General features: G+C 44.9%; 1 protein-coding gene across 1 annotated transcript; it reads right to left on the bottom strand.

Moving 5' to 3' along the window:
* Nucleotides 1-366: 366 nt before the first annotated feature.
* Nucleotides 367-19759, bottom strand: LOC133132187 (immunoglobulin superfamily DCC subclass member 3-like). The gene is made up of 14 exons (XM_061247504.1): nt 19660-19759; nt 15158-15484; nt 13434-13578; nt 13135-13265; nt 12815-12952; nt 12324-12482; nt 6497-6662; nt 5786-6036; nt 5438-5602; nt 4891-5079; nt 4300-4416; nt 2476-2605; nt 845-977; nt 367-465 (listed from the first exon to the last, which is right to left on the bottom strand). The coding sequence occupies exons 1-14, from the start codon at nt 19757-19759 to the stop codon at nt 367-369; spliced, it is 2250 nt and encodes a 749-aa protein (XP_061103488.1).
* Between the last annotated feature and the right edge of the window lie 762 nt (nt 19760-20521).

The raw sequence follows: 20521 nt of genomic DNA, 5'->3' as shown, positions 1-20521 counted from the left end.
CTCACATACACGTGTTAGCACACATAAAGGCATTCAGCTTTGGTTTAAGGGAAAAGAGGAATGAAGGATCGTTTTTTCTCATGTAGATGAAATAGTGGGCATGTCTAAGGCAGCGCACAAACGTGGCATCAAGGAGACAAACACTATAACTGGAACTTGTCACTTTGAGAGTCTGACTGTGTGGTACAATGCAGTTCAAACATGCTCCAGTACCAGTCAAGGACCCCTCTGTTAGCAGCTTCTGAGGCAGGTAAGACTATGGCTGTCCCTGGTGTCACAGGGACACCAAGGGGTATATAGGCGGGCAGGCGAAATGGGGAAGCCAGTACACAGCCGTGTTTTTGGGGGGTTGGTGGGGTGTTTGTGCTAGCCAGTGCCCGTGCCAGGCTGTCGAGACGGGTGCTGCTCGATGAGGACCTGGCACTGCCCTGGGTGAGACTGGCCCTGCCCAGCTGCTCCGGGAGTCTGTTTACAGGCAGAGAGAGAAAATGCCTTTATGCTCCGGTCAATTACAGGGCCCCAACAGCATTGCGCAGATTCATGTGGTCTAGTGCTAGATAACACTATTCCTACTATTAATGTTTAATATCTTATATTGTACATCAAAAGCTTCACTTCTTTGATGTATGCATGTAGCATCCTCATATTGGCCCAGCATATCGGCCATCATTTTAGCAAGACTGATTAAATTTGTATAATGTTTGCTATAAGCTATTATCTGTTGATGCTAATACATGATATTATTGTGCATGCCTATAACAAATAAACATCTCAGCTGTATGTACTAGCAAAGGCAATATGGAAAGTGCATTATCATAGTAATAACAAGTAGAGGTGTGCTTACCTGAGTCACTAGCTCTATAACTTCTGGAGGGCGAGCAGCCCCTTCTTTAGGAATGCTCCTCTGACCCACAGGCCCTCCTGCCTCCCCCTGGGGCACAGACCAGCTGTCCTGGGTCCCCTTCCTGCAGAACAGACTGGAGCCAGAAAGGCCCACAAGTCAGTTTCACAAGTCAGCCTGTGGGCTGTGTTCCTCTGAGAGCAGCCTCTCCAAAGCCCCACTGCTGCACTTTAAAGCCCCAGTATCAGTTTGTAGTCACTGCCCTGTAACTACAGTCTCACTCTGTAACCACTGCCCTGAAAGTACAGTCTCATACTGTAACCACTACCCTATAACTACAGTCTCACACTGTAACCACTACCCTGTAAATACAGCCTCACTCTGTAACCACTGCCCTGAAAGTACAGTCTCACAGTGTAACCACTACCCTGTAAATACAGCCTCACTCTGTAACCACTGCCCTGTAACTACAGTCTCACTCTGTAACCACTGCACTGAAAGTACAGTCTTACTCTGTAACCACTGCCCTGAAAGTACAGTCTCAATGATTTTCTTTATGTGAAATATACATTGTGAATGTATAATCTATTCTGCAGACATCCTTACTTGCAGTATTTACATACAACCTGTCCAGGTCAAGGGCACAACATCAGTGCCTCAATCACTCACACTCCTAGAATATGCATGCATTTACTGGCTGCTCATGGCTACTAGGAATTTAACCTACAATCTTTGGATTGCAGGCTCCGCACCTGCACCAGTACTGCAGAATGCAACCTTCAGCCAGTGAATTTCCACATTCCCTTGTTTGAACTGTTTGAGATACAGACCAGTGAGGACACGTGTTGGCCATAGCTGTGCGCAGGATGTGAAGCATGCGCTGCCATGATTTATGTGGCTCTGTTAGAGGAACATTCAGCAGGGCAGACTAATGCGGATGAGGTGCCACAGGAGGTGAGCTCATGAATTTATAATGGCCTTCCCACCACCACTGATTAACATGACAGGGATGGTGATGCAGACTTTGAAGAGAGTGCACACAGGAGTCACCTCACCGGGAGGCACGCTTCCTGTGGCGATGACAGAAAAACCATCAACCAGATCCATGGTTTCCACAGACTGGAGTAAACGATTGCTTATGTGATTTTTATAGATTGAATTAAACTCACTCAGGTCAATACAGTCTGTAAAGATCATAATGTACCGTACAAAGCACTCTGTTCAAATAACCACTGAGGTTATTGCTTTTGCAAGGGTATAACTAGACAGAAATTCTATTTACTGACTGTGTTCAGGTTTATATTAAAAATAATATATAGACCTAACTCAAATATATGTTTAAAACATCAAGCGGCTTTAGTGAACTGAGTTATGACTTTACGATCGAACGCACTGCATAAAAATGAACACGCCTTGAGATTATAATCTGTTATAGTGTCATGAATAGCTAATATAAATTACGCACTTGGTGGTACGGTTCTGATAAATGCTGGGATATGAAAATGTGACAGATTCTGCCTCAGGAATTCAGATGAATGGAAACGCTAAAGACATGAAGAGCGGTGTTTGACCTACAGGCACAGAGACCGAGCGCAGTGAGCACGGCGTGCTGTGTGCCTCCAGGCTGCCCTTACCTGCGGCGGTATCCGAACATGAGGAAGAGCACGCAGAAGATGATGCAGGCCATGCCAATGTGGATGCCCACCACGATGCCCGTCATGGAGCTCTCCCCCTCCTGCTTGCAGTTACACACAGACTCCCCACCTGCTCAAAGACACGGGCACAGGGGAACCATCAGCGCTGAGCAAGGTACAGACACACACACACACACACACACACACACACACACAGGCACTCAAAGGTGAAGCAACACAGCCTAATTAACACAAAGAGACAGCAATGCACAGAACATAGTATAATAATCAAAATGCCCTTTTTACATATCAATAGAACTTTAGTCAGACTATGCTTTGTTATTCTGTACAATTCTGTACACTGCCATCCAGGGATTCCTCAACAAATGGAAACAATGTTTTTCCTGTTACGAATCTGTAGTTATTTGACAGATTCTAGACTTAGATATAAAATAAACCTTAGTACCTTAGTAATATTATTATCACTGTAATCAGTGACATATTTATACTGCGCTAAACATACGCATTATACGGCTCAATAGTACAGTAAATTGCATACGCTGTCATGTAGGCTACAGTAAATTCTGATAAATGCTAACAGCCACTGTAGTTCGTAGTTCGTGTTGAACAAGGGTGTCAGCACTAAAACATGTTGTGGAGACGGGGTACTCAGGTAGAGACGGTGCTCATTTTATCAGGCCCTGAAAAGGTTTGGAAGTCTCAGTAGCTGTGTACAAAGAGATATGTACATATTAAACTAACAACACAGACATATAGAGATCGTGCTATGTGCAGTCACCTCCCTGCTTAACCTTTCGATTCATAATGGATCCTGAAGTGGTGACAGGGCACTCTACATCGTGACTCTGGAACAAGCTGCTGTGGAACCAGCTATAACGCACCACTGTGGGCCCAAATGACACAAACAGCACTGCTGTTTTAATTACTAATGAACGCTTCTGGCTAAAAGGCCAATATCCACACAAACATAATGAGATTGTAATGGCAATTTAGCCCACACCGTTATTGGGGGCTATTAGGGTTGGAATAAAATGACATCATTCCACATTTGTTGTCAAAGGGGGCCTCATTCTTCGTCTGTGGTACCTGGTCTACGAAACCAAATACAGAAAAACAAGCTGAAAACACAACCCTGCTTGTTTCAATGAGAACAAAAGCACTGTTTGTCTGCCCATGCTAATATAGTGGAGCTGAGTTTCTCTAGTCCCCACACAGAGACCCCATTGAGCACTGAATCCATTACCACAGAACCCACTGAAGACCTCAGGGTTGACCTCATTACCTTTATCACATTTTCCCTCATTCATCTCCTGCAGTAACTTTCAGGTGGCAAAGTCACTCTCATCAGTAGAGTATATTAGTTACAGTATACAGCAGGGGTGCACTGGAAAGCCACAGCGTCTGCAGGTTTTCATGGTTTCCTTAAAATTTTACAGCGAATTTAGAGCTTGAACAGCAGGTGTGTGGGTCCTCTGGCCAATCGGTTACTTAAATGAAGGGCTTAATTTGTGAAATGCACCCAAAAACCTGGCACACAGTAGTCCTCCAGGACTATAGCTGTCTGCCCAGCATACACTTGATGAAAAATTTGTATGAGGAGGCAAATATAGTAGTCTGGTTTTAGACACTACCGCAAACCCGCCAAGAACACTGTTATGAAGCTGGATGTGGTGGATGTGGTGTAGTGTAATACTGTATAAGAAATCGGGCCCATCCCACATCCAGTGGAAAAAAAAATTCGTGTCAAACCCAAAGTCTGTTTGTCCCACTTGGCTCAAGGTTTTGGCTGTGTTTGTCTCTTACCAGTGCTGGTCTTGGCGCTGGTACCCTCCTCAGCCAGAGACACAAGTCGCATGCTGCCATCGCTGTCTCCATTGCCATTGTAGGCCACCAGTTTGATCTCGTACACCGCTGCTGGCTCTGAAATGAGTTTTCCAGCTTATTATAGATAATGCAATCTTCTGTTAATCACTTCATAAAACATAAAGCTGTTAAACTCAGGAGGAAAAAGGCAAATAAGGATTTGGATCCAATCGCCTCTCTTTCCTGCACTTGTCTTATTGGACCTTTTCACCAACAGCTGCCAAAGAGTGTGTTACACTATTAGATCGAACCCTTTGGGCTGTGCACAGAAAACCACTGCTACATTCATACCCACTATGCATGCTTGTTGCTTAAAGACAACATTTCCATGAGTAATGATGTTATCGTTTATGAAGCACTGAGTGACTGAGAGCGTAGCTATGCTCTTAATCTACCAGGTGGGTAAAGGTCACATTCCGCAGTATCTACCTACAGTACCAGGTGGGTAGTAGTTACATCTTGGAGTATGTACCTACAGTAGGACTGACTGGCATTATGAGTGCAGACAGTGCGGGCGGCGGGCTGACTGACCGAGGTGAGAGATGGTGTGGGTGTTGATTTGGCTGGGTAACACATAGGGCGCCTGGAAGTCTGGGTCAGGAACCTTGCGGTAGAGCAGCTTGAAGCCCACCAGTCTGCCAGCCTTGCTCGGGAGCTCCCAGAACACCTGCAGAGCTGTGCTGTTCAGCACCTTGGTGAAGAAGCTGGGGGCAGTGGGCACTGCAGGGGAGAGGGGGAGGAAGAGAAAGAGAGAATGGGGGGAGGCAAGCATGAGCAGAGCAGTAGAGGTCAGGGATAGAGGGAGGAATAGAGGATAGAGCGCATGGATAGAGGTAAAGAGTGAGACAGACAGCGAGACAGCACAATAAAGGAAAGGAATGGCGGGGGGGAAGAGAAATGGAGCAGGAGAGAGTATGAGAGAGAAATCGCAAGTTAGCACCAAATTATCAGTAATAATGAGTCGTTGCTATAAAAAAAAACAAAATACATTTGCATCTTACGGGCCTAAAAAAAGTACAGCATTCATCATCATTTGCGTCCCTGTATCGTCACAATCAGCCTGCAAACAGTGACTTACCGCCCCCTAGTGTTGTAGCAAAGACCGTGTTAGACTGCTGGCTGGCTCCTAAGGGGGAATAGGCTTTGAGGTAGATGGAGTAGGTGGTGGCTGATTCCAGGTTGTTGAATTCGTGCTGGAACGTGGTCTTGCTAACGGCTTCCTGCAGCTCTCGGCTGTCTGGCTCTGAGGGAAACAACAACACAGAATATATATTTCTTTATTCAACAATTATTTCACCAGGTTAGTCCCACTGAGATGAAGACAACTTTTCGAAGACCTGGCCAATAGTATCACTGTTCCAGAGAGTTAGAGAACACACTATTTCAACAGAGAAACGATCGCGTTGTTGGTCAGTCCCAGCCTCACCTCCGATCATGCGGATGTGGAGCACGTATCCGATGATCCCGTCGGTGACCTCGGGGGGCGGCTGTGCCCAGCTCAGCTGCAGCGAGGTGGTGGACAGGGCAGTGGCGCTCAGGTCCTGGGGGGCCTCGGGCAGCTCCTTGGCCAGGGAGACCGCCAGGCGAGCGCTGGCCTGGTTGGTGCCCGCGGTGTTCTCTGCTATGCACTGATAGATGGCCTCATCTTCTGAGGTGATGCGTGTCACTGCAAGGGTGCTGGAGGAGATTGGGGGAATAACAATAATATTTTAAAAAATGAATAAAAGATAGGAGAGAGCATGTAGGAATGCTGCTAGAGCTTACAAAATTAAGCAATTATCTTTCAGCAACTGTTGCTATACGTTACTCTAACTGTAGTTGTGAACTGCCTCAGCAGAAATCATGAGGGGACCTCATTGACAAGACATAACACAATACTGACATCGTGTGGCAGACAGGAAGAATTGCATTGAGGTAAACTCCAAAAACTACAGCCGTTTATTCAATCAACTAACAATTTATTTTCTCAAGCGTAAATGTTTGGAATTGGCATAATCTAATGACTAATTAAATTGTTTTAAAGTCAAATAAAGCCAATACTTCCTATTGATTTTTATATCATAACTTTTTTATTTCACCCTCACAGGCGTTTTTGACTTTCGATACAGAACACTGAATGTTCTGAAAAAAAGTTCACCTGTTATTGTTGGTGAGTTTCACATTGTCTCCCGGAGTCAGTATCTTGCCGTTCTTCAGCCAGATCAGATGCGGCTCTGGGACGCCCTGAGCCAAGCAGGTAAACACAGCACTGCCCCCTGCTGGCTTTGAGACAGATTGCGGCCACTGCAGGAACTCTGGGGGAGCTGGAATCGAAGAGCAAGACCGTTTTCAGGATCATGCAATACTAGAACTACACAGTAGGCGGCAGCATACACCTTTCAAAAAGCAATCGGTAATCTGATGACCCAACATGCTTGGGCCCAAATTATATTTGTAACCAGGCACAGATTTGCCAGGAATAAGAATAATAAATAAATAAAAACAGGGAAACATGGTAACTCAGCAAGCCTGCTCACGAGTCAGTGTTTTCAGTTACCAATAAATGATTTTCTGAAAACCTTTTTCAACAACTGCAAAATAAAGTGATTGAAGTAGTGTTTATCAAATTTGAGGGAAATATAACTTCCAATAATCATGGCAGGGATAATAAAGCAACTACTGCGTTAAAGTAGACCAGTTTGAGCATGTGTATGCATGTGCTTGAGGACAAGTGTATCTGAAGCAGACATTTAAGGAACAAAAGGTCTGAAGGAGATGGTCCACACTAACAGGGTCCACACTTACACTAAGGAGATGGAGCCCAAGTCAAACATGGACACACAAGCAGGCAGACAGACACCCAAATGCACAGACATAAAAACACAAATAAACCTGACCTCAGGGTGAAATCCTGAAGAAGGCAGAACCTTTAACAACAGCAGTGACAATAGGCCCTTAAAACGGACAGTCACCCCGCCCGGAGGACAGATGTGGGTTCAGCACCAGACCTGACACCCGGTTCAATGCAAACACAATGGCCATATATATATATATATATATGCAGAACCAGGACCCACGGCCCCTTGCATCTCATTGATCTCTCACCACCCCCCCAGAGAAAGAGGCTCCTCTCAGACCTATTGTAGCGACTCTGGGAAGAGAGCGCAGGAGGGAGGGGGTGCAGGGGAGGCCCTTTTTTAGTGCAGAGACATTAATCAATCAGGATGGATTTTATCCCCTGTGCTCTTACCCTCAGGCCCCCGTCCCTTTGATTGAGTGGGAAAAAAATAGATTATTTATTTGATGGGTTCGTAAAATCTTAAAAGGGGGCCCTTCACTGAAAACACAGTTTACTTTTTTTATTCTGTTGTCGTTACTTCTATAAAATTCTATAAAGATACCTACTCACAGTCATTATCATTTTATTAAGAGTGTCAGTTGATTTTGTTTTTTGTATTTTAATAGACCATTGGGCCAGGGGAAGGGGAAGCAGGTGTGCTGTCCAAAAAGCAGACAGGAAAGGAGTCACATGTTTAAATATTAAGGCTGCTGAACTTGAAGGATATCTGAACTTGACCGTGTGCATCAGCTTCACTGTGTATTAGCTGTGGTCTCACTACACTACACAATCTTCTGAGATCTGAGATGTGGTGGGGTGATTCTTTCAGTTAAGTTCAACAATCTCTCATAAGCTGATCATAAAAAAAATCTAAACAACATTCAAAGATCGTTTCAAGCCCCAAGGGATAATATGAAACCATTCCTTGTGGCCACTGTGTGTAAATACTATATAGTGCACACTCCATAACTCTCCAGGTCACCTATCCCCACCTATAGCTTCTTCATAAAAACAGCCATTTCCTTCAGGATCTGTGGTTCCACACACAGCAACATTCCCAGGGTTAAATGTACTCTAACAGAGTTTATATAGGGACCAAACACACACTATTAGCATGAAAAACATCAGAGTTGGTTTTGCACTTGAACATCTCGCCGTGTGTAAGCACACAGACTGCCCCAGCATTGTGACCATTGCCTGGTGTCAGAAGGGTTTATTGTCATCGTATTTACAAAGCAGAAGCTCCAGACTGCAGCTCTCCAGCGAGGAAGGGACGGTTAGGTTAGGGTGAGGGGTAGGAGAGTAGGAGAAGATAGATGGATGGGAGGATTGCGGGGCTGAATAGGGGCCACTCCAGGCCTCCATACAGGGCCTGAATCGGACCCTGCACGGGGGGAGGGGGGTAATTAATCTGGCCGATCAGACACACTCTCCTCGCCTCGAGTGCACTTCACACTTGAACTTCACTGGAATGGTTTATTTGTGAGGAGAGGGCCATCCCGGCCCTGGATGGCAGTGATTTAAACACGGGAACCAATCAGTGCTCTGTTTTCCTTTTCTTTCCTTTTTATATTGACAGCACAGGAAAAGCATTTTGTCTCTTTTTTATTGGCACCTGGTTGGCTGAAGGCTGATCTGTTTTTGTTGCTCTACTCCTGGAAGACCAGGAAGAAAAACATCTTACACTGCACAAGTGAATATACATTTCACTGACTCTTAGGATTTGTTGAAAAAGTGTCTTGATTTCTAACTATCTGTCAGTTTAAAGTGCATACATCCAGCTTTCCACACCTTATTATTTAAATGTTTGATGCATTGCAAATAAGATCAAAATACTAAAAATAGATTCTTCTTCTGTGAGTTAAAAGAGCATTGACTCTGTGCGAGGAGTCTGATTGTTGCCTATCATATCATAAGGCCTTTTTAAGGTCCATGCTGAAGACTTATTCTAAACATTTTCAATGAATGGAAAAACATCCCTATAAACAAAATGAGAAATGTACATTCTCAAAAACAACCATCACAATAATGGCCATCACCATAACTCTGACTTCAAAGCACCATGAAGGAGGAATTATAACCCTCAAAGAACTGACTTGTGTGAAAAGCTATAAAGAATGTTGAATAAACCAGTTTTTTTCTGCCTTGCATATGAAAATCCATATTAAAAAGCCGTGGGATGAGAGAATATGGACAGACTGCCTTCAGGAAAATCTGTTGTGCAAACACAATAGCCCATGTCCCATGTGCCGGGGCCTCTCCCAGTGACCCCGTCCCTTGAACTTGGCAGTTCCAGTGTCCCCCTCAGTCTGGGCTGTGATGAGAACAACTGTCCCCAAAGGCCAGAGCGAGGGAGCGAGGGGGGTGTCACCCTCCTCCATCAGGACCCATCAATCTCCTCCCCTAACCCAATGCCCCTCCCCCTCAAACTGCTCCACCCCAACCCCCTCTCTTTCCCAAACACACACACACACTTCCTGGGGGCCTACTGGGAGAGGGTCAGAGGTCAGAGGTGAGGGGGTGATCCTTCACTCTGACATAATTATTCCCTCCCCCTTCCTCCACCCTGCCCCCCCCTCCCCCCCTCTCAGACGGGTATCTATTGTCCATCTCTGGCCTGCATCTGCCCGGGCTGTTCCACATGCAAGCTGGTCTGGGTTCCAACATTAGCATCCCCCCAACTAGGGCATTCAAGGCCAGGGACATGGGATGGGATGGGGGGTTGGGGCCAAAATGTGCATGTGTGAAAGGGCAGACCACTCTGCTCCCCCCAGCCCATGAACTTGGGGGGGGGGGGATACATAAACAGGCACAACCGAGACAGCCAGCCAGACCTCAAACTTGACCATGGATGTGGGGACACAAAAGGCAGAAGGCAAATGATGTCCAAGTTCAAGTTGATTCTTTGAACCCATCAAGCCTTTTACATTGACAGACAGATGGCGTATATAAGGACATATGCACACATATATATATGGATATGAGCTCATACACATAATATCTAAGGATGAAGTGTCCAAGGAGAGACAAACAAATTATGGACAGAAAACCTTCATGCAAGGATTAACCAAACTATATCATACCAAAATAATATAACAAGGGATATTAACTGAGAAAACTGCCCAACCAGATGTAGAGAGGATAAAACAACACACAATGGGAGGTAATGGAGGGTTAACAAAATGAACGGACTGAACAGTTTACACGCAACTACACATTGTCCAATAAATATACACTGATATAGGCAGCAATAGATACCCCAGTACAAATCAATACAGAGACTGAATAATAATTGAATCTATTGTCTCTCATGTATCGAGTAACAAGATTAATTTTCTGCAAGGAAAATGCTTTTCCTGTGGCTGAAATATAAAGAATTATGTCATTGTAGATAGTCTGTCTAAGATACATACTCTGAACAATGGATGTCTCTTTACATTGTCTTTATTTCTGTTATTACTGGGATTGAAAATCCAATCTGTGGTTCCATAACCATAATTTCGGGTCAGACATGTTCTTGGTTTTGTTCACTTTGATTTTGTTCACAATTGTACATTACATAGCATGATACAATGTTTAAGAGGATGCAGAGTTTATGGGGAACTATGCTGATTTTCCATTGCAATTAAAAAGAGTGGCTACAGCACACATGAATATAAAGCCTACAAACACTAACAAATAATTTGGTGCAAGGATACAGAAACTACTGTATAGAGCAAACTCAGTGATGGAAACAGAAAACAGAACGCTACCGTCAAATACCGTAAATAGTGCAAAAAGGGACAGATAAAAACAGAATTGCTGACATCTGTCAGAGGACACCAGCGTTTTGGCTCATCGTTCCTTTTCCAAAATCAATCAATAAATGAATGAATGTGTTAGACAGCCCTCTCCCTGTACGGGTGCAGACGCAATCCCGTTGAGGGGGTCTGATAGAAGATGAATTGATTGGGTGATGCATGGTGAGATGAAACCTAAATGCTGTATTTTACAGACATATTCATGTCCGTTGTATCTGCTGCCTTTATTTTTTATACTCATACAGTATATGGCTTTATTGTGTTTCTTGTTATTGTGAGCTGAACAAGGCCTCCGATTGTATTAACAATAAGACCCCAAAATATCAAGAGAATTAATATGTAGACAGGTTCATGATGATGGATGGATTTTGTCAGTGTGGAGCAGTGGGTTGTAGCTTTGCAGCTGAGGGGTCCATTACCCCAGTCCAGCTGGAGCCCAATATCAATGGTTAATTATAAAATGGGGGTTTGTGTCTCACACCAATGGCATACACCCCAGCTCCTCTGCAGCAGGGCAAAGGTGAGCGGGGGGCGGGTGTAAAATCACCCCTAAGGTCATGGCCAAATCCAATGTAGGTTAATATAGTCTGGCCTGCCCAAATGCACCCCCAGTCTCATTAATTCCTCTCCATCCCCCCATCTGTGTCACACAGCACCAGCCAATGGCCACAAAGGCTTTCTAACCTGGGATCAGACCCTTCTCTAATAGACCAGGAACCATTTTGTTATTTGTCTTAAGGTAGTGCACAGGCCAAACTGCAGAACATGAATTAGCCTTGGGTTTAAATAGGTAAGGTTAAATAAAGGGCCAATTAATATAATGTAGTATAATTGTCCATTATGTTATCTGCACAGACTTTATTAAGTTTATATTTCTACATATTATCTGCAGAATATATACCAAAGCAATTCAGGCTTTGCATTTCTCACAGGGGTACATCCCTTGTCAATTTGTGAATGAAAACTGCAGCCTCTAGAGGCACTGTTCCTTAAACATGACTAGTATCCGCAACATGAAACACACATATGACTCTAATGTAAAGGTCTTCCTCGGATGGCAGCCAATAAGAACTATGTGATAAGCGTAGGAGATTGTGTCCATTGCTCAGTCACTGGCCACTGATACTGAATACAGAAAAGTCAATAGAAAATACTAAAATACAAACTCTTATATTTTACTGTACTGGGCAAAGGGAATAAATCCCTGGTGTTTTTCCATGGGCACTAAAATGGTCAAATCAGTCTCTGTCAAGCTGAAATGGGACACTGCATGGATCTTGGACAACAGGGATCTGTAGATGCCCAGTTCAGGCGGTGTTCAGAGTGTGTGGTAGTGTCATCCTCACCTTGCACCACCAGCCTCCCCAAAGCGGTACGCCTCATCCTGGTCCCGGGCCGGTTGGCAGAGCACACGTACACCCCGGAGTGCTGCAGCGTCACGTCCGAAATCATCAGGTTCCCTGTCCCCAGAACCTGGATGCCTTCCACTCCAATGGAGCGTCCGTCTACACAGAGAAGAGGATCAGCGGAGAACAGAGAACAGACAGGCCTCTCTTGATTTAAACCCTGTACATCACTGACACAGTGCTCTTTACATGACACATCTTCAATGGTCTTATTGATATTTGCAAAAAGCACAAGCAAGGTATCATCCATGTTTATCTTATGGCAGAAGAACATAGCCATATTAAAGTGTGCCATGAAGTACAGTCAAATTAGAAATGCTGTGACAGAAGTGTCTGTCTGTATTTTAAGATAATAATCTTTAGCCTTACTGCCAGCTGCTATGGCTCCATAGCTGAAGCTATGTGGACTGAGAGGGGGAGCCCAGCCTTACCCAGTCTGCTCCAGGACACTATGGGCCTGGGGTTTCCTGTGGCGATGCACTCCAAGATGGCCGTCTGGTGGACTGTGATGGTCAGGTTCTGGGGACCCGATAGGATCACTGGCTCCTTGTAGGTCCGTGGGGCCGCCACTGCAGCGAGCGGGAAAGAGTGGAGGGACAGGACGTAAGAGGGAATGAAAAGAAAAAATTAAAAGAAAGAGGGAGGGAGATAAGAGAAAAATGAGATACATAAACACCATTTGCACTGATGTTAAAAAGGAAGGTGGATTTTGTGGTTAGCCGCTAGCAGAAGGATTTGGTGGCTCACTCACCCGCCACACTGAGCTGGGCCTCATGGCTGTAGCGGGTGTTGGCGATGTTGGTGGCAACACAGCGGTACACCCCGCTGTCTGCCCGCCTCACGCCCGTCACCTGCAGGATACCCGCGGGCAGAAGAGTGTATCTGCAGCGGAGGCAAGACAGGTCACGTTACGGATCCACACACACAGTGCCACTCCAGAGCTTACACTAAATCATTCATACCTTTTTATCAACAAACTTTAAGTCTAGAATTGAGGTGCCAATGAGAGATTTAGTTATTAGTTATTATTATCGGTTATTATTGCATTACCTTTTATCCAGAGTGCTCAGAACAGTCCTGTCCCGCTCCCAGGCGATGCTGGCTTCTGGTATGCCGTTAACCTGGCACTGGAAGCGTGCGACACCGCCCTCATCCACAGACATGGACTCCGGGTGAGTGTGGAACTTGGGGAGAGCTGGGGGAGAGTGGAGAGATTATCTTCCAGCATGTTCCATGCACACTTTTATCCCACATAGGGTTGTGTACCTGAACCCTTATTTCATAAACTAAACAAGACAGACAATATTTTCAGGGAATCACTTCACTCTATCGATGTCTTATTGACGGAATTGAAATATATAAATATTCAGGATTAAAATCAGAAAAATGGGACATCCATAATTCTCCATAAACTACAGTACATGTTCCAAATGTGTTTCTATGTGTCATTTTCTCAAATGCTAGAAAAAAAGACCATTTATATTTTCCATTACATTAGGCCACAAATAGGGCATTTCAGCAGGCCAAATGGCAAAGCCTAAATAACCTTTTTCATAATCAATATGAGTGTGGCAGTGTGTGTATGTTGGGGTGGGGGTCTTAAATGAAAGTGCATTACCATGGTAACCTCTTGCCCAGAGGGAGCACCACCACCCAACCCTGTGACAACCATAATTCTGCTGGATTACCCATAACCCCCCTCGGTTTTATTTGGCCAAAGGGAGGGGTCAGGGGGAATGGGTAAGGAAAAGGTCGCTCACTCTTTCAAATGGGATTGGGAGTTATTAAATGTGCTATCCCCACTGAGAAGCTTGAAAGATAAAGGGAGATGGGGGTTATGGTTGTCAGGTATGATTTAGGTGTACACTGGGCAGTATCAAATGGAGAACAGACACAAAAGCCTGCTTTGACCAGGATGGAACCTCACATACATATGAAATGAGTTTTTAATGTTCCTGCAAAAAATCTTCTGCTGATTTTTCTATGCTGTTAAGGGATCCATGTTTTGTTGCCATTTTTTAAAAACACGGATGAAAGATTTCAGAATTTTACATTGAAGAATATTTTATATATGATAATGTGTTTTTCATGTAATTTGCTAAATATATTTTTAAATGCACTAAAAAGTTTCTGTGTTGTATACAGTATATGTGGTACCACACAGATATTTTGAAAGATGTGCATCATTATATTTCTATTCTGTGTATTCTGCCCACCACATATGACATAATAGTCAATACAATTGTTCTTACTGACATGCAAAGGAAAACAGAAGACTTTCTTTTGGGTAAAGCCTCATTCCCTTGTAATGTGACAGAAATGTGACTCAGGGATTGAGAAAATTTGAATAAACACAACAGATTACTCAAAAGATAAACTCATGGGCTCAGGGAGAAAGTTGACTTTTTAGAGATTGTTTTTCATCATGGAGCAGAATTAATTGGTTTCAGGTGGACTGAAGAAAGGTAAATAGTATTAGAACGGGAGTAAAAAAAAAAAAAGGTCATTACACAAATAACTTTCTGTTAAATCCAGAGTAAAAACTATAAATAAAAAAATCACATGATGTTCTTTGCATGGATTGATATTAACAGTGAGTGGCGAAAGAGATGTATCTTCTTAAAGTTCTAGCATACTGGGGCCAAGCATCAAAGGAGAACCAGAGGCCCCCAAAATATGTATGCCACAGAAATAGCAAGACTGGTGGCAAAGACCAGATGGCGGCCAGGCAAATGTCAGCTGCAGAAATGTCCCGGCCCTGGTGGCTCACTCACATGCCAGTTGGACCCGCGCCTTGCGGCTGACCAACATGCCGTATCGGTTCTGCGCAGCACAGTCGTATTCGCCGGCGTCTGTCTCGTTGCTCTCCCTCCTCTTCTGGAAGTTCTGGATCAGGAGCGTCCCATTGGCCAGCACGCTCGCCTTGTGCCCGGTGGGCACTGGCACTCCGTTCCTGCGCCATGTGATCAAAACAGGCCCCTCCCCTTCCACCAGGCAGTCCAGCATCAGGGGGCGGTCCCGCACCGCTATGACATCATTGGGTTCCATCAGGAAGGCAAGTTCTGAGGCTCCGCCTACCCCTGGGAGAGAAGAGGAATTTGCTGGTCAGCACTGTGCTGGGTGGCACTGATGATGGCGAAGATGAAGATGAAGATGGAAGAATGATGCTGACAGAGATGAATACTGGGTTGATGACTGTGTGAGCACAAATGCCACGGTGAAGCAGATGAGGATAAATAAGTCTCGTACATGATGATGATCTTCGTACAAAATGAAGCTGATGACAAGTGTGTGTCATCATTAAGATGAAAAAGATGGAAGAGTGCAGGTGAGAACAAGGTATGACAATACAGATGAAAACATTCATTTTTCATCACACTTCATACCATAACTATGGTGAAATACATATTTTTGCCATCCAAGTAATATCAGGCAAACCCTGCTAGAATAATCTGTCATTTAAAATTCACCATTATGTTCCTGCAGTCTAACCTGATCATGACTGACACTATCTATGCAGTTCTACTTTTCCCATGAAGCAAAAATGAATGGTCAGTCCACATGCTTTTGGCAACTACAGGAGCCCATAGCCTGGTGATTTCAGAGAATCAGTTCATGTCCAATCACACAGGCAGGAAACCCACATTACACTTGTGCACCATTCCTTGACACTCCACAATCCAGACAGTGGAGGAGACAATGAAAGATCTGAATTGCACCTTTTACAGTGGTCTTCATGATCTAAAACACAAGGTGAGGCAAAAGGCCAGGAAGGTTATAGGGGTTTATGGAGTAATAAAAGTGTTGAGGACTCATTTTATGATAGGCACTAATAATTGGGATGGGGGCGAGTAAGAGACCTCTAAAGATAACTGATGGGACTCTCCCCAAGCAGACACTAATATCATTGATCATGGCCTCAGCATGTGTGGGTGTGTGTGTGAGAGTGCATGCATGTGTATTTTAATTATTTCCTATTAGCAAGCTAAAAGGGAACATCATGCAACGTCTTTAAAGGGCATCGCCATTGTCCTGTCATTACTGTAAAGCATCCAGCCCAGGTAATAAATAGGTTAACGACCATCATCAATTACATGGAGACATTCATTGTGGAATGAAATGCAGAGGCAGTTTTCCTTTTGATAGATTTTTCCGAAAAAATTACCTCAACTTTGTCACTTAAACCCATCACATGACATCTAGGTCAAGTTAAATATGTTGCCTGGGCTTATGCAGTAACTGCCTTTGTGTGATGAGAAATAGCTTTTTTTACACAAACACTTTGTGAAATGTTTTCAATTATTTATTTGCATTCCTAGACTGTATTCCTAATCATTTTTTCCTAGATTTCCTAAGCGTTTTATATCATGCAGTAAATTTCATACCATCATTAAATGAGTATCTCTTTCAAAATCAATACAATTGGCATATTTCTTAACACAGGATACTCCTAATGGGGCCTTTGAGATTATGCATGCAAACTAATGTTCAAGACAAGGGAAGGAAAGAAAATTAATAACCTACAAGAAGGCCTTCTGCCTTCTAAATAGCTCTTGGTTTATACCTCTGCCATGGCTTGACTTTGCAGCAACCAGCCCCTCATTTGCTTAATAGTGCCTTAATTACAGCCGAAGATCAGTCATGTTAATTAGGGATTAACGGGAGAAGAGCGGCCTGTGAAAAAGCCGCGATCGCTCTCTCCGCCAGGGCTGGCCTGCAGCACCGCGCCAATGAAAGGCGATGGGAGTCACGCGGAGGCCCAGCGGAGAAGCAGAAGGGAGTCACGCGGAGGAGAAGCAGGACGCGGCGGACGCAGCGGTGGAGCCATCCCCTCCTACCAAACGCTGTGTGCGCGGGTGACAGCTTCATTCTCGGGAGGGAAGAAGTTTGTGAAGAAGGGAAGAAAGCAGGAGACAACAGCGCAGGAGGGGGCCCCCAGGAAGGATGGATGGCGTTGGGGACAGGGGGCTGTTTGAGTAGATTTTTCAGGGTGAACTTGCACTTGACATTCCCCGGGCTGATTGATAGCTCTGTTAGTGTTCCTCTCTTCTGTGCAAGATCTACAGCGCCCCCCCTCCCTGGCTCCCCACCCTTTCACAATGGGGCAGAATGCCATGGAGTCATTGATCCAAAGAGGGCCACACAATACAAGAGTTTTTGGAAGAAGAGAAAGGGGGGGTGGCTGGGGGTTATGTTGGGATGACTTCTATTGAGTTGGAGTGGAGGAGTAGTCTAGTGATGGTACCCCATCCCCCAACAGCCCCAATGTGTCTCCCCCAACCACCATCCACTCTGAGGGAACCATCTGCCCCCCTCAACCGCCCCGCCCCCCATCTCAGTCTCCCCTTTCACTCGAACTTGGAGGTGACTTTCCCATGCCACCCGATCACTCAAATCATGCCCTCGTCCCATCTCATAGTCCACCCCGCCGACACGCCCGTCTCCCCATTCTTCTCCCCATTTCAGGAACTCCAGACACAGTCCCCCCGCCCTGACCCCAGTAATGTCCAATACCCCTCTCCCAGCTGTTATAAGGGGAATAAAAACAACACTGGCTGAATCAAAATTCGCACTTGAACTTGGGTGATGAGATGTGAAATTGAGACACTTTCACCTACTGCATCTGCCTCGACGTCTGCGGCATCTGAATGACCTGCCCCCCTTCCCCCATCGAAGCAACCTCTGAAACTTCAAAACACTGTCTCCCACCAGCAACTTCTCTACCACAACACACTAAACTGATACAGCCTCGCCAGCCCTATCTCTGAATGTGTCTCCATTATCGACCTTCCACCATTTTACATTTACTAACACCAGCCAACCACAGGCCTTAAGCTCCCACATTTGGCTATTCTCCAATACATGCTGTGTAACACTGATTGCCTGAAGTTACTCTGTGTGCCAAATTAACTTCCCTTTTCTGCCACACCATTCTTAATCCAGTGTCATGGCTTTATTCTAAATCCAACAAGGCTCTTGTACAAAAGCCTTCATGGCAGCACTACTGCATGTTCATTTTTTGCAATGGCGCATGTCAAGCATGAAACCATGTGTACAATCTTTAGCCTCAGACATGAGCACTAAAGTATAACAGATTTACTTTGTGTTAATAGCTTTCAGTTCACCTCAAGTATTTATTTCTTTTTGTTTCCTCACTAAAGTTACCCTATACAGTCTGAAATGGCGCTTACAAAAACTATGTGCAAAAAAGGCAGCCTGGAACAGGACACACATTATATTTTGCATATGTGTTTTTGTATCCTGAATGCTAAACTAATGTACTTCATATTAAAACATGGAACATTTATAGTTAAGAAAATCACCCTTTTTATTCTAACCTGGGACTGAATGAATCTGCTGTCAAGGTGTCAGCATTTTGCACCTCACATCCCTGTACAGTCTGCTGTTCTGGGAGCTGAGAATACCTGCTACATCCCTCAGATTTCTGTTCTGCTGTGTTCTAGTCTGAATGGTCTCCCACGTCTCCCTCCTCCGGGGTGATATCCAGCAGATGGAGGGCTTTGCCTCAGCAGAGACCCAGGCCGGCCCAGGCCGCAGACTCCTGAGGGGCTAATCACAGCCTTTGTGATTCAGTGGTCCCAGAGGACTCCAGCACCACACGGCAGGCACCGTTCTGCTCCCAACCCCAGACACTGAGCCCCGGCAGCAGCCACTTCCAGAGGAAGCGTTGGCTTTGGATACCTGGAGCTCTCAGCACTTATGATACAAGTGGAGTGTACAGGGAGCAATGAATTACTGTCTTTTTTCCCACACTATGACCTTTACCATACTATAAAAACGGTATTCTTTGCCATATAGAAACAAGGATGTGAACTCTTTATCAAGGATTGGATGTATTGTAGCATATCAGAAACTTTAAAAATGATGAAATGATGTACTGAATGATTTACCATTGGAAATTACCATTGCATTTTCCACCCTGATGTGGAAAAGTGATATTCCACAGGGTTTATGAAAAACATTTTTTTGAATAGGTCTAATCTGGTCCACAGCGAAAGGCGAAGGGTACGATGCTTAATGAAAGCAGGCCTTTTCACTTGGCTTTCCCAGATGCATTTTTGCATCGTCTCTCCCAGACTTTTAGCAAAGTACTGTGGGACCTCTGTGCCCTTGGGTGTGATTGAGTGTTCAAGTTTAGGGATGAATTTGCACCCCATCTGGGGTGCATAATGAAAAGACGGGTTTGGGGGGCTGTCCAGAACAGTAGGACTCCCCACCCCCCCAATCCCCAAAAAGGCCATCCTTCCCACCCTACCCCCAGACTGTGACCCCAGCCCCTTGGGGGTCATGAGAGAGTTGGCGGAGGAGCTGGGGTGGCGGACAGCTTGCGTTTGGCCACCAAAGCCCCCCGTCATCGCCCCCCCATTGTCTATTGTCCCCACGGCTGCCCGTGAACTTCACAGTCCATTGTGGTCGTTGTAGTACTAAGCCCCCCAAGAAAGCAAAAGGGTTTTGGGGAGACCAGGATAAGGCAAACACAAGCAAATCCCTTCATTGATTGCATTCCCTTCTCTCTCTCACTCTGTCTTCCATGGGTGTTGGGGGAACCAGAAAACCCTGGATGCAAGTGAGGACCAGAATCCTAAATTGAAATGTCCCATCCTATCCCGCTCACCGTTGGGTGGTGAGGCATGGTGAGAAAGGGGAAAGAGAGATGCTCGATATACAGAGGCCAGAAGAATCCTTATATCCTCAGTGAAACATTTTGGGTTGTTCTTATATTCAAGGCTCTTTTTCACTCAGCTGTAAAGCTCGGTTGGGGTAAATGCATGAGACAAATGGGCTGGGCAGGTTTATGGGTGAGTAAAACTTTCATGGTGCAGACTTCAAATGGACAAGAATGTGAAAAGAACACTGTCCCTTTTGGCTTTAGTGCTGCTTATGACTGCCTTAGCATGTATATAAGTGCTCCAACTCAAAAGCATGGGATGCAGTGAGTAAGTACCTTTGCATCCTTTCCTCACAACTGGCTGTAAGTATGCATTCATAATATAACCTTCGGCCTCACGTCCTACAAATAAACAAATAAATAAATAACAGAACAAAAAAGAGAAAACTTTCATTAAGAACTTCTCTCCATGCTTGGAAACATAAGGCCTTTGTGCAGGATTACAAAT

This window comes from Conger conger, chromosome 1, assembly GCF_963514075.1.
Source record: "Conger conger chromosome 1, fConCon1.1, whole genome shotgun sequence".
Classification (NCBI taxonomy): Eukaryota; Metazoa; Chordata; class Actinopteri; order Anguilliformes; family Congridae; genus Conger; species Conger conger.
This window is presented reverse-complemented; position numbering and strand designations above follow the sequence as displayed.